At 36.2% G+C, this 15,549-nt stretch overlaps 1 protein-coding gene across 1 annotated transcript in view; it reads right to left on the bottom strand.

Annotated features, from left to right (window-relative positions):
* Positions 1-15,143, bottom strand: part of kcnh2a (potassium voltage-gated channel, subfamily H (eag-related), member 2a) — a 43,465-nt gene extending 28,322 nt beyond the window's left edge. The window contains exons 1-5 of the mRNA XM_026206604.1: positions 14,585-15,143; positions 13,717-13,947; positions 5,027-5,194; positions 3,906-4,331; positions 2,823-3,034 (exon numbers count right to left, since the gene is read on the bottom strand). Of these exons, the coding sequence (XP_026062389.1) occupies positions 2,823-3,034; positions 3,906-4,331; positions 5,027-5,194; positions 13,717-13,947; positions 14,585-14,660 (1,113 nt within the window). The 5' untranslated portion in view covers positions 14,661-15,143. The remainder of the gene's footprint in view (positions 1-2,822; positions 3,035-3,905; positions 4,332-5,026; positions 5,195-13,716; positions 13,948-14,584) is intronic.
* Between the last annotated feature and the right edge of the window lie 406 nt (positions 15,144-15,549).

Below are 15,549 nucleotides of genomic sequence, written 5' to 3'. Positions count from 1 at the left end.
GGCAAGTGTCTGTTCAGCCAGTCATGCAGAGCTGTCACCTATATGACCCTGACCAGGATGCTGCATTAACCCCAGGAATTAGATATTCCAGTGGGATACTTATAAATGACTGCATAAATGAACTGCATGTACATTAACTACAGTTTTTTTACATGGCTGTGGGGAATGCCCACAGACCATAGTTTAAAATCCCTCCTAAATGACCAGTGCTACATCCATATATATTACATAAAAGCAGTTTTTACTGCCACCAACTGGATAAAAAATAGCTAGAAACCACTGGCTAATCTATTAATGACCTACGCAAAGACAGGCATATATATCAGTCAGGCTAATTAATTGGCCAATATTTTGCAATCTTACTGTGTTCCTTACTTTGTCAGCTTGGCCAAATGACACAAGTGGTTATGAAATATTTGCTTGTTTGTGTGTGTGCTTGTATACACACACACACACACACACACACACACACACACACACACACACACACACACACACACACATATATATATATATATATATATATATATATATATATATATATATATATATATATATATATATATATATATATATATATATATATAAATATATACACACACAATATATATATATTTGGCCAAGATACAACTACATGAAAATCTAAGGGGGCAAAAAAAACAAAATATTCAAAAAAAGCTGTCCAAATTAATTCCTTAGCAATACATATTACTATTAAAAAATTTTGTTTTGATATATTTACAGTAGGAAATATCACTGAAAAATGTAACTGATGATCTTACTAATAAAATTAAGTAAAATAAACGTTTTAGCACTGAAAGTTATTAAACAAAATGGATTAAAGTAAGCTGAACTTAAAATAATCAATATTTTTAGAGTGGTCATGCGCAGTTTCACAAATAGGTGGAGTCGATCTGAAGCACATGGAAAGGTGATTCAGCTAATTTTTGTCATATTTTTTAATTGCTCAATTATTATACATAAATCTAACATATAATAGTTAGATTAAATATGGAAACGGTGCAAAGCTACATTGGATGTGATGTTATGTCTTGGATTGTGCTAATCAAAATCAACAGTCTGGCATCACTGATCTTTGATGGCAAGTTTTTTATCAATGAGTTTTTATGTTTTATTTATTTTTAGTCTGAATCATTCATGAAATATGAGCAAAATACATTTTTGTTTAAATCGTTTGTAAAGCTTTTTTGACCTAAATATTAAAATTCATGAAGTGTTCTTAATTTCAAAATACTTGGTTTACATCTACTCCCTACCCTTTTTTTCATGAATGATGAAGAATTTACTGATATAGTATATGTTGTAATGTTATTTTGAATGTGTTTTACAGGCACTATTATGTTATGTGCATGTTCTGCCATAATTGTACTATTAATTTTGCACACAATATTTAACAACCATTGTTTGTCTCTGTTAGTTGTACATACTAGAGAATAAGATAATGGTCCAAATTCTCAAGTTAAATGTACATTTGTGAGATTATTTGAAATGTAACATGAATTGTATTCTAGCTGGGTGTTTATAGGACTGTGAATGTGACGTACACAAGATTTCCATCGGATTCCATTGGACACAAATCTCTGAAACCAAAACTACAGTCACTAAAAATCTGCTGATGATGAAAGTCAAGGCTGTTTGAGATTTAGAAAACCCTAAAATATTATTCTGTCATTTTGCTCACCCTCATGTCATTCCAAGCCCATAAGACTTTGGTTTGGTTTGAAACACAAATCAAGTCAATTTGAATGAAATCTGAGAGGTTTCTGTCATTTTGTTGACAGTCCAGGTATCCAAAACTTAAAATATGTTAAAAACGTCATTAAGGCATATTTAAACAAATCATATCCACTCCATATCCACCAAATAAAATCTGAAGAAATTAAAATATTTTGGTTACCTGGACTTTCGTTGAAGGAACAGAAGTCTCGAAGGTTTCCTTAAAAGAAGTCTTAGAAAGACAGAGACTAATCTTGTGGGTTTGGAATGACATGAGGGAGAGTCAATTTTCATGTTTGGGTGAAATATCCCTTTAAGCTTGTGTTTGCACAAAAATTTTACAATTATTTTAATTTAAGTTATACATTGTTGAACCCTGGTCGAAAATGTTTTCCTACTCTTAGAACAATGTTATATTGTAAAACCTTTATTTATTTTTTTGCATTGCCATAATACATTTTAAAAAAAAAGTATTAATCATATGTAAAAAACAAAACAAAAAAACAATATTTAGAATTTTGCGTTGCTCGAATGACATTGTTTGGTACACTGTACTACCTGTAGACAATGAAAAATGTTTTACATCAGTTCGGTTGTTGCTTTTTGTCTTTACTTAATGTTTGTAGTTCAGCTTACTTGATAATTTTAAGGCATTCGTTTTCCCAATTTTTTTCAAGTAATGTGAAAACTTATAAAAAGTTAACACAACTGATTAAGTAAGCGGTACTTAGTATACTTTATAAAGTTTTATGTACAAACTGTTTTAAGTTATGCAAACTTAAAATTAACACATTACTTTGAAATTTTAAGTCAATCGGTTTCCTCACTTTTACTAAGTAAAGTCAACTTATAACATTTTACATTGTTACAAAATATTTTCATGGAACATGATCTTCACTTAATATCATTTATTAACTCCTAATCTGCAGATTAATTATATTATGTAAGTTAATTGTTGTAATAATAATGTTTAGGTATTCTGATGCAGAATATATATATTTTTTCTATCTGACATTCCCCAACTGCTTTATTTTTGGAGCAATTTTGTTATTGAGTCACATTCTCAATAAGACTTTTAACCTCACCTGAGTGACTTTCTCTGTCACGTTATGGGTCCGGTCTATCAGTTTGCAGGGGGAGATTATGTCAATCTCACCCGGTGGAACAGCGATTAAGGGGTCTGGCTTCATATCTGTTAAGGTGTGTGATATTCGGGGGCCCTGAGCTGAGGTCCGGAGCCGAATGAGATCTGAATCGGAAGTAGCATTCTGCAAGCTGGCTTTGTAGTGCATGGCACCTAGAAGAAAATAAAACAAAGATCTAATTAATATCTTTATCAATGACTTTCCTTTTGTTTTCAACTATCACACATCTCTCTTGAATACTTTATTCCGATTGGTCAGTTGCAACTGTTCAGTGGTCATATTTTTTGCAAAGTTACCATTCAACTGTTTACTGGATTGTCATCCATAATGGTGGTATTCTCTTATCCCTCTTTTTTTGCAACACAAGTTAGAACCTAGTTGGGTAACTACACTGTTAAAAATTCCTCTTTCTTTCAGTGATTCTGCTTGTTAACAGCAGGTGTTCATCACTAATGGTCAATCATCAGTTAATCACAGAATCATCTCATTAACTTCACTGATTCAGTGTTACTCAAACACTTTGTATTGTGCACACTTAATAAGTGTTCATCTAAAACTGAGGATTTTGTTGCAGGGCTTATAGTTTTTTTTAAGGGATGTGCTTCAGTCAATGATGAGCCATAAAGACTGATGTTCTGCTGCTTTATATAAAGGCAGTAAATGTGGCGTTGCGGATACGTTACGGAAAAGTCATGTTTTTAGTTACTTTATTATAACACATTAAGTGTTTTCAGTTTTACACTATGAAATATTCCTTCTCAGTGAACTCAACAGAAATAAGTTCACAGTACTGACATCGCATGAATGCTAGTTTTTAAACTCAACTGTTTGAAGCAATGGGAGCGGAGTTCATTTTCATGGTCGGATTATGGTAAAACACTGTAAAAAAAAATTAAGAGTTGTAAATTAATGGTTGAGAGCTGTAAATTAACAGTACCTTACTGGCAACCCTTCTGCCAGTAAATGACTGTTATTTAATGGCAAAATTCTTTACAGTGAGTTGGCCAGCTTGTGTGTCATTACCTGCGCTACTGGGTCTGACGGGCAGTTTCCTGTCCCAGTTGAAGTCACTGGTGGAGGGTGAGGGCCGCAGGCTCTCGCAGGAGCGGCTGTGTGCCATGCTGCAGGTTGATGGAGATGCCTCTGAGGTGAGGTTGTGCAGACGAGGGGAGGACTGAGAGAAGCCGTGAGGCAGGGGTGGGGATGCTTCTGATGGCCCTGGCTCACTTTCAGGCTCATTCTGTGCCTTATCTTCCCAAAAAAATTGCTGAGATCCTCCCAGTGCAGAGCGCTCAGGCAGGGAGAGCAGTTTGTCCAGGGTTACGGACTCATGGCCCATATGGGGCATCGGCTGCATGGGGCCTCTTTCAGAATCTTCATTCACAGACTGTTTACTGCCACTCAGGGAGCGCAGCAAGGGCAGGGGCAGCCTGAGACGCCGCCTTTTAGCTGAGGAAATGCCAAAGAGTAAGGAGGTTTATGAGGTATATGGATATATAAGTATATAAGGAAGTATATGTCAGATTATTGCTGCAGTATGTTATTAAAACATAATGATGGTAGCTCCAACAAAAACCATAACTATACTGCTGCCTGAAAGCATCTTCATTGACAGTCATTTAAAAAGAGGTGTGTAATCTGGCAACATAAAATGTTTAACAAGCAGTATATAAATATTCCAATATAGATGCTTTTATAGATGTGTTGCTAGTGAATGATTGACTCTAAAAGCATAAAAATTATTATGAAAACATCTATGTTCTTTTTACAACTTATTCACACTAATCAGTTCTTCAAAACCAAGTCTACCAATAAATACTACCATTTAGTTAAAAAGCATTCAACGATGCCATAACGCAAAAAATGGACAAGTAAATAACGCATTGTTTACATAAATTATTCAACTTTTCAGTAAGCAGCAGTCATTCTAAATTATGAAACGGCAATAAACAGAATAAAATTGTTTTTGTTCTAATTAAAATATTCATAATGCATCTTCATAAGATTTATAATCTATATTAGTGCTGTCAAAAAAAATAATTATAATTAATCATTTGACAGCACTAATATTTATAATTTTGGTTCATACTGTATTGTAAAACTGGTTTGCAATTTTGGTTATCAGACATGTAAGCAATAAGTACCTTTAGAGAGCCATGGGATGGTGTGTTTGTGGTTGATCTCTCTGCCTGGTGAGCTGTCGAAGGGTCTGTCCTGCTGATCTGCCAGCTCAAAATTCAGGATGAACATGATGACTAAGCCATCCTCATTCTTAACTGGAACCACATCCACAAAGCACGGCAAACACACACCTGCGAAAAGGGGAGAAATCTGAACTTTTCCAATAATGGTCACTCAACAGCTCTTGTCACATTTCTGTCACCACTAGAGGGCAGCCAACAACAAAAGATCCTCTTTACACTGCAAACACATAGTTGATGCAGACAGTATTTAAGTATTTAAATGGATTTATTATTATTCACAACCTGTCCACCTCAAATGCTATTATAATCATTGAGCACGGCAAAGGTCTGTGTTAAGGTCTGCGATAACCAGCTTTGGCAGATGTCCTGAGCCCTGACTGTTCACTGTGGCAACTGATAGCCTTCCCACATTGGCACTGTGGTTCCTGCTCTCTCACAATGCCAAACCAATCAGCCCCTCTCTGTGCCAGTCTGATGGGCCAGTATTGATAGCCAGGAGTGCTTCACAGTGAGATGAACTCAAGGGCAGACAGGACAACAATGGAATTCGGGAACATGATGCCATCTCTAAGGATTATAGAGTGAAACACACTCCTCAATTGCTCTGTAAATCATTTCATTCATACCAGCAGCATCTGCTTCTGTAAAACACAGTCACGAAGAGCATAACCATCTGCTGCTTAACAACGGCATCTTCCACGTCATAATATTCAGAGGGTATAAGGTATCAGACCAACACAGGTGAGCAGAAATGCTGATGTGCTATTATTATACATGTTAATTGCTCCATGAAGGCATTTTATGTCAACATTTCTCAAGAAAAAAACACTGCTAGTGAAATACAAAAGGGTGTGACTTTACCACTAATGATCTAATTTGTAAGACCAAGCCTTTCAAGAGATGCCCGCAAACATTCCAAAGTGAATCTCAATCTAATCTGCAAATGTCAAGGTATGTCTGTTTAGATCCATAAAAAAGGCAAGCTTTCATTTGTAAACCATACAAACTAAATCGGATTTTGGCTTTTTCAGTACCAAGGACAGAGACGGCTATTAGGATGCGGGAGGTTAATGCCACCAGAGGAAATTGTATTGTTTTCATAAGAACATAAGCACCATAGAAAACTGAAATTAATAATGGGATTTAGTGGCTCTGAAACCTGACACCCCCCCACCACCATCTTTCTCTACCTCCTCTCCACCACATCCTCTTGTTAGGTTTAGATGCACTGTATCAATATTATCCTGTGGTTTCAGATAGATATTTCAGATATTTTCCTGGAAGTGGTGGTTATAGTATAAAAATACTAATTGATCAGTTTAAAATCCTTTTTGTGATTTAGATTTATTACTAAGGTTTCTCAATTGCAGATTAGCAAGCATACTAGAGTCCTGATGTAAACTATGTTGGCGATTTTTAGTGTTTTTTGTTTCTAAATTTTTTTAATTCACAGAATTGATTTAAAAATGGTAAAATCAGGGCTCTAAAACCCAGGAAAACCAGGAGTTGTTTGATTCAGCTTGAGGAATCCAATGAATTAAGTCACTGAATCTGTCAGAGTGAATACTGAACCAACACATGACTCACTTTGTAAAATGAAGTTTCATTTCAATGAATTATTATTGCTCCTGAATCAAAATATGACTCACTGTTACATGTATGCCTTGTTTTCTGTTCTCTCCGTTGTAACCTAGTTTCCTTAACTTCACCTGTCTTCTGTTAATCATCTCATTAGTTCCCTTTGTTTGGTTCAGGCTTATAAATTCTCAATTCTCCCTTAGTCTTTGTCTGTTTTCTGTCTATGTTAAGCTGGTTTCCGTCCCTGTTCTCCTGGACTTATCTGATTAAAATACTTTTCGTTTATCTCCTTTGACCTCGTGCAGTTTGTATCATCAATGCGAGACTAAAGGACGCACTAAATTTTTTTTTTTTCTTCTGTCACCATGGACATTCTTGCTGTGGTCATGCTATACCTGGAGCAAGGTGACCTTCCACTGGAAGACTTCACACGGGATATTTTACATCTTGCGTGCCTGACAAATTACCCTGATAGCTCGCTCTGTGTTTTCTACCACACCAGACTGAGCAAGCAGTTGAAGACATGCTTTCCAGTGGAAGATCCCAGGGACACTTTCGCCGCATTTGTGGAGTGGGTGCTGGAGAAAAATTAAATGTATTTCTCCGACTGCCCCGCTGATGAGGTCATCTCCAGCCCCACTCCCAAACCATAGACCAGCCAGCGATGGAGGTGTCACAGCCATGACACACGAGCCAGCGAACAAACTTGCATCAGTCATTGACCATCCGCTGCCTTGGGACTCCATTCTTCGGCTTCGCCTCTTCACTCCATCCCTCTGGCTCTGTCTGGCTCCTCTTTCCCTCTGGCTCCACCTTTGTCCTCAGTCGCTCCGGCTCTGCCACATTCTTCTGGATCCCTGCCTCCACCATGTTTACCTGAGCCATCAGCTCTGCCTTGGCCCTCCGGATTCTCAGTGTCGCCCTGTCTCTCCGTCTGCTTGGCTCCATTTGGGTCTCCACCTCCAGTGGCTCTCTTCTTATCATTTGTCCCCAGGGTGCCATCAAGGCCTTCTCCACCATGGCTCCTCCCTCCTCGACTCCGCCCTGGGGCTTCATTCTGGCTGGTCTCTGGACCAACATCTGGCTCCTCCTTCTCCTGGCTTCCCCTTGGCTCCTCCCACCCTCCACTCCCTCTTGGACTCTTTTTATTTCTGCCTTTCTCTTACTCCATGCTTTCCTCCAGAGCCCTCACCCTCCTTCCTCAGTTGAACTTAGTTATAGCCTTACTTGGACGGAGTGAACTGTTACATCCATGCTTTGTTTACTGTTTTCTTGTTCTCCATTGTGACCTAGTTTTCCTGGGTTGACTGATTATGTCATTCAGTTCACCTGTTGTCTGTTGACGCTTTGTTTGGTTCATGGTCCTCAGTTCTCCCTTAGTTTTCGTCCGTTCTCTGTCTATGTCTGGTTTTCGTGCCTGCTCTCCTGGAATTACCGGATTAAAAGACTTTTTGATTATCTCCTTTGTCCTCATGCAGTTTGTATCACCAATGCGATACACTTACTGAACTGCAGTTTTTATGTCAGTTGCTTCAGTACATTCCATTTGGTTGCTTTTACTTGTTGTGCCACAAAGAAGGAAACATATTCTCTCTTTATTTTACACATATTTATTTGTGGTTCATTCATTCTTATGCTATAACAAAGCTTCCAAAAAAGGTTTTCACAGTCCCATAGTAGAATTGTTTTGGGATCACCAAAATGAGTCTGTCAGTGAGTTATTAAAAATGTTTTCCTTTGGGTAAAGAAAATTCTGATAACCTGTAGAACCTTTTTCCACTATCATGAGATTGTTTATGAGTATACCTTAGCCATTGTGTTAAATGAAACTGATAAATAAGATGGTATACAAAATAATTTGTAGATTTTTTTTAGAATTTCATTTGAAAAATTTTCAAGATCTCAAAGTGGATTCTAGTGTTAGTCACTTTCTAGTATTTGTTTCTGAAAGCACTTTCAAATCAGCCAAAATAAACAAAATCTAACTGCAAATTTCTACAGAATGGATTTTAATGTTATAAATACTACACTCATATCAAATTAGCTAGAATACTTAATAAATAGTGGCTGAGTGAAGTGAGTAACGATGTGAATGAGTTGCACACAAATTCTGCTAAAATTTGCAGAACTCTATAATTTTAGATTTACTTTTTGAATGGTTTCCAAGTGTTTATTCTTGAGAATACCTGCTGCAATAACAAAGAAAGCAAGATGTAGCAGGCAGCTCTGTACCACCAGTATATGAGCTTGTGCCTGCTATCCTCTCGATTTACTTGTAGGATTTGAATATCATAAAACAAATAGCATGCAAATTTAGATAATAGCCTAAGGTTTGAGCTGAACTGCTGGCGTATTTGTGACTCCTCTTAGGAAAACACCAACTACAAGCCTGCCAGGGGTTCATGTTACACTGTCAGCTCTGAAAATACCTAGAAATCTGGCCAGTGAAACATTGAACCTGTGGCATGTCATAAACACACTATAGTCAATAAGTCAGTGGACAAACAAAAGGTTTAAATACAATGTTCTTTTAGGAGCAAAATAAATATATGATAACTAAACATTAAAGGGTAAGTTCATCCAAAAATCAAAATAATGTCATTAATAGCTCACCCACATGTCGTTCCAAAACCGCGAGACCTCCGTTTCTCTTCGGAACACAGTTTAAGATATTTTAGATTTAGTCCGAGAGCTCTCAGTCCCTACATTGAAACTGTGTGCATGGTAGACTGTCCATGTATACTATACTCAAACTAACCCTTAAACAATTAAAACAGAATTGGTCTAGAAGATGACTGTAAACAAATTAGCAGAGGATCTATTAATATTAAAGATGAATTGTATTCGAACATTTTCTATCACTTGTAAAGTATTCATCAAGTTTGACTCTAACTTTGATCCTATGGTGATACTGTCGGCAAAACCAGGTAAACAACATACAAACTAATAAATCCATAATGTATATCAGCATCCGAAAAGTAAGTTACTCCAAACTCTGATGAACGCTGAGGAGGGCTTTCTGACTAGAGTCTCCTCTGACAGTTCAGGGATGAAGAACGGACATTTAAATAATTAACTCCCAGAGATGGTTTCAGTCATTACTCTGTCTATAGCTGAGGAGGCCATTACCAGAATATGAAGACTGATGAGCAGGGTCATCCTCTGTCTTATCTGTTGATCAGAGGTCTTCCATTGGATCTTTCCTTGTTATGCTCATAATTGGGTCATGTTTTGGAGTTTTTGATCATTTAGTGACTACTTATCATTTCTTTATCATTTAAAAAAAAAATACTTCTTAAAAAGTTATTCATACTTATAAGATAGTCCAGAGAAGATGGGTGAAAAATACTGGAAATAAAGCTGTTATTTTACGTTTTTAAACAAACAGTTCAAGTACAAATGAAAATTTGCTGAAAATGTACTCACCCTCAGGTCATCCAAAGACTGAATAGTTACTGAACAGAGAAATGTTACATTACATCACTAGCTCACCTATGGATACTCTGCAGTGAATGGATGCCGTTAGAATGAGAGTCCAAAGAGCTGATAAAAACATCATAATAACAATCCACACGACTCAGTATGTTAATATTTTATGAAGTAAAATCTATGGGTTTGTATGAAACAATAAAGCATTTTAATTTTAAACATTTGCTTCTGGGCAAAATCCATGTTCCTAATCCATAATAATGCTTCCTCTAATGCAAAAAGTCCATCCCCTGTTGTCTGCACATATCACCGACTGTGGTCTGTGGTCACTTGTATATAGTGCTTGATTTGTGCATATTTCTTTACTGATTCAGAAGAGAGAAAGTGTTACTGAAAATAGCAATAATATGGATATTTTAGCTAGAATAAACTGTTTAAAATTATAAACTTTGTTTCATAAAAACTTTTCTTTTTACAAGACACTACTTGAACAACTGGAATTTTAATTAACGGAGTGGGTTACTTGTCATATTTTTTATCAGTTGTTTGGCACCCATTCACTTCAGATGATTGGTGAGCAAGCAATATGCTAAATTTCACCAGATCTGTGCATATAAAGATACATACACCATCAGACCATCCCATATGTACAATAGGTGCATTTAAATGTGTTATCAGCATGTTTACATTTTTGGATGAACTATTCCTTAAATGAAAATAAATAGGGTTAATAGACTGTCAAGCTCCAAAAATGACAAAAAAACAAACAAACAAACAAAAAACATCATGAAAAGTATTTCAGAACTTTCTGGAGTCATACAATAGATTATATGATGAACAGGTTTTATTATGGGAAAGAGCAGTTTGGTTATTCCACTATAAATAACTATTGTTGCATAAAGACAAGCAACAAATTACAGTTGCATTTTTCAGTTAAAGAATAATGCCATTATTTTCATCAAATATAAAGCTCAAACTAATAAAGCTCTGATTGATCTCATTAAGGAAAAGAAAAACAAAATGTAGCAAGCTTTGAAATGGGGAGTTCCTATTAAAAGTCATCCCCAGATCATTTACTGCAAGAGCATAATCTGCCTCAGGGGTCATCATTAAGTGATCATCTGCTATGCTTTACATAGATAAACCTCAGAGGACCAACAGGCTTTAAAGAGGGTTGGACATTCCAGTAATAGCAATTGCTCTTTTGTGGGAGGATTACTGGTGCAACCACCATTAGTTCCACGCTTTGCTTTCAAAGTCCTTCCCAAGGACTCTCTTAAGTGGCAAGGATCTTCGCCTTTACAGGAAAATGGGCAATGGTGCACTGGGTAACATAATGAGAAGGTACTATTTCTTCAGGTTCATAAAACAAAATTCTTTATGCTGATTATACTAGTTTTCTATTCAAAATTACATTTTTGTACATCCCTAGAAGGTTCTGAATACACCCCATGGCTTTCCTGTGTATTGCAGAATTTAGCTGAAGCATCATTATCCTTCAAGGTTCCCTCAGAGGAGCTTTTTGTGTGTCCTTGCAGCAGGTAATTTGTGCAGAAACGTCCAGTAGTCCTCTCCAGACTGCATGACGTTATTACTGACCATGACACCTTCATTACCTCACATTAGTTTTCAGTAATAAATGACCCTCTGGACTATAGCCATCTACACATTTATAACACATCTTAGTTGTATTTATGGTTTAGAGTAACAAAAAAAATCTTGGTGCTAAGTCCTGCTACTGATTAATTCTCAACAATTTTTAGGGTTCTTATGGGATTGATACACAAGAAAGCACATCTCTTCCCATATCATTTACACTGAATGTTGTTGAATGATGAAAGCTGTTCTCTGTTTTCTTTGTGTATCTGCATGAAACGTCTTTTGGAGTATTTAATTAATCACTCAACTCACGATTCGCTGCGATTCATAGCACTTGTATATTATTGCTCTTTCGTTGGTTTTGATTGCTTCAATTGTCCTCATTTGTAAGTCACTTTGGATAAAAGTGTCTGCTAAATGACAAAATTTAAATAGAATGTAAATAACAAAACTAAATTGAAATGTTAAAACAAGCCCCCCAAAAAATAAATAATTAACACAAATAAAACAAATCTCTTCATAAGAAAAGACCTCAATTTAATTTAGAAAAAACATCTTTATAGTAATATATTTTAACTAAAATTATTTATTCTGCACTTATCTGCCTATTATGTTTTTTAAAAAGGTTTAGGGTCTCAAAACAGTAAAATGTAACTACATGAATATATTTATGATAAACATTTTTACATTTCTGTAGCATACATTAATACTTTTACATTTTAGATGCTGTCAATACATCCACAAACTTCAACACAAAAAAAAAACTGACTGACTGACTGAAGAATTGCTATAACAATAAAGCTCTGGTAACTAGTCTGTACTAGAAATGAACAAGGATTTCACATAATGCATTTCACACCTCCTTCATAAAACATGCTTAAACTTTCAAACATGGCATCTGAACACCAACAATAGCTTATATTTATATTGCTATTGCATTCTGATACACATACTGAACATGCCGTCCAATGACAATCCTGATGGGCATAAGGTGATAGATTTGACTTGTAGGTTACAATGACACAGTACCCACAGACCACATAAGTCAATACACAACCACGACTGTACACATGTATATCCTAAACTTCATTGTTAAGACAGCGTAAGGAAGTCAGAAAATGAGAGGTCTCATATTTCAGAATGAATAAATGTAGCCTGAGCACACCTGAGAAATTTAGGGTGGTTAGGTTACAAAGGGTCACACTGAGAAGTATTCCTACCATCCAGATCAGTGGAAAAATACCATGTGCTCGGGCAAACTCTAGGATGGACCATGTGTATGTTTATCTGCTCTGTTAACATGCTAGCATATTCTTCACTTTAAAATAGTAATTCAGGAGCATTTCTGGTAGTTCATGGATTATGATAAGTTGCTGACTTGTTAGTAACGTAAACTCAAATCCGCACTGTTTGCATTGACCTCTGTCCTAAGCACCTCTAGAGGACACAATGTTATGACACCCTTATGCAACCATTTGGGTTACTGGCTCATAGCACTGGGAATTGATCTGGATAGTGAGAAATTGTCCTTTGCAATGATGTCTTCTATGACTATTGTTCCTATACTCCCAGCTGTCCTGGAAATCAATACATCATCCAGAAAAGCTATCTTTAAATAAGAGAGGACAGAAATAAAAATAATTAGAATAGCCCTTGTACTAGTCTGTAATCCTCATCTTTTAGTTGAGTATCCATAATAAACGGTGGCATGGGTAAGAGAAACTGCCACAAGAGAGGCAAAACTCCAAGATCAATCATCAAGGAACACATCAAATATCACAGAAGGATTCAGCAGAAAATAAATAATATAATGTTTAGGGAGTAAGCACTAGTGCGTCCAAAGACATATAATGAGTGCAAGGTTGCAAGCCACTGACAAACATTTATCATATGAATGCAAGTGCATGAAATTGCTTGTGGTCCTGGTATGCTTCTAGGTCAGTTGTTTTAATCGTCACTGTAATGACACCTACAAAAATGAATGTTTAAATATATAAATATAAGAAACACCCCCAGAAACTTACCATCTTTCCTATATAGGGAGATCTCCACTCTCCTTTCTTCAGAGCCCAGTAAGGCTTTGGTCATCTGGGCCACCGCTGGTCGTCCAGTATGCGGTCCATACAGAAAACTGCAGGTACACGGCTTCTGCATGACCTCTGCACGTGTGTAGCCGCACATGCCGCAAAAACCATCATTGCAAAAGATAATGGCACAGTTTTCAACTCGAGCATTGGCTATAATGAATTTGCGATCTGTTAAGGTAAAGCAAGAGATGCAAGACATTCGTAAATCACATTCACGTAGAACCAAAAAAAACAAGCTGCCATTGTGAATGAAAGCATGTCTTTTTTTATCTCAGTTAAAAGAAAGACAAAATTTCAGTGATATGCAATACAATTAAATAAATTGCTGAAATTAAAATTAATTATTGAAGTCACACAGTTGTTAAGACACTTTTCACAGAAAAAACACATACTTCATACAATGTCACATTATATATATATATATATATATATATATATATATATATATATATATATATATATAAAATGAATACATTTACATCAAAAATCTGTTTATTTAGATGAAAAAAAATATAATGTCCATAAGTCGATGCTGTGAATTGTAAAGTTACCAATAATAAGCAGTTCACATATTCAAATGGTCCAAATGATCCACATATCACATATTCAAATGATACAAAAACATTTCTTAATTATAATAATCATCATCGTCGTCATCATAAAAGTCTGAAAAAACGAATACCGGTTATAAAATTATTAAAAAAATATATAATAATAATCATCATCACCATCATTATAAACATCTGAACATATTCAGTGCTTATTTAACGAAACAAGTAAGCAAGAACAAAAGTCATTCACTTACTTTGACCCTCGAATTTTCGAATGATGGTGTCCAGGAAGGTGTTCTGAGGCGCAACGTGTCCGCGTCGAACAGGCATTATGTCCTACTTTAGTGGGGCAAAAAGTTCTGCAAGTTCCGCCTCTGATTGTGCTTATTTTCAATAAGAGAGCTAAACTGACTGCGCTGCCAGGACTCAGACATGCAAACAAGCTTTACATTTACACATCATCGACGTAACAACGCAACACGAGCGCGCGCCACTTTAAAGTCACACAGTAATTACGCCTTGAATCTGTCATTGCGCGCATCCTCGCGCTCAGTAAAACATCTGTCTGCGCTATTACCTCACGTCACCTCCTTCCTTTTTTTGCAAATGTATGCAAAACTACTTTCTATCCCAGTCCACTCAATCACTGTGAAACATCCCCTCTGTGTTTGGGAGCGCTTAAAAATAAGATTGAGTAGTAGTGTATAGATTTGAGAGGATGGTTGGGGAGGGAAAGGAGTCATGGGTGTGGAGGACTGCATGATTCACTCCTCCTGATGTTACCTTTCAGAGTGCCACTCTTCAGCGAGCACAAAGTTGATTTAGAGTGGTAAGTTAGACCAGGTCGAGCGCAAACTATAATATATTGGTAGAAGAAAAGCTAAGAAAAGTGATTAAACTAGTACTATGATTGGACAACATGGATAGAGTAAACTTCAGATGATTTCCATGTATTTGCAAATTAACTTTCTTTCTTAAAACATACAACCAGTATGTATAAATTAAATATAAAGATGGTATAATATAAGTGGATTCTTTGTTTGGATCAATTATTTTCTATCGGGGGTCCAAGAGGGTACTGCAGATTTCTTAAGTTGTTTTAAATGTACAAATGTATAAACTGTATGTGGATACTGAATATTTTACAGCAGTAGCTCTTAAGTCCAGCCCTTGACACCAGATTGAGATCATCAGCTTCATAAACTGAGCCGTGTGTGTC

This window comes from Carassius auratus, chromosome 27 (assembly GCF_003368295.1).
Source record: "Carassius auratus strain Wakin chromosome 27, ASM336829v1, whole genome shotgun sequence".
Taxonomy (NCBI): Eukaryota; Metazoa; Chordata; class Actinopteri; order Cypriniformes; family Cyprinidae; genus Carassius; species Carassius auratus.
This window is presented reverse-complemented; position numbering and strand designations above follow the sequence as displayed.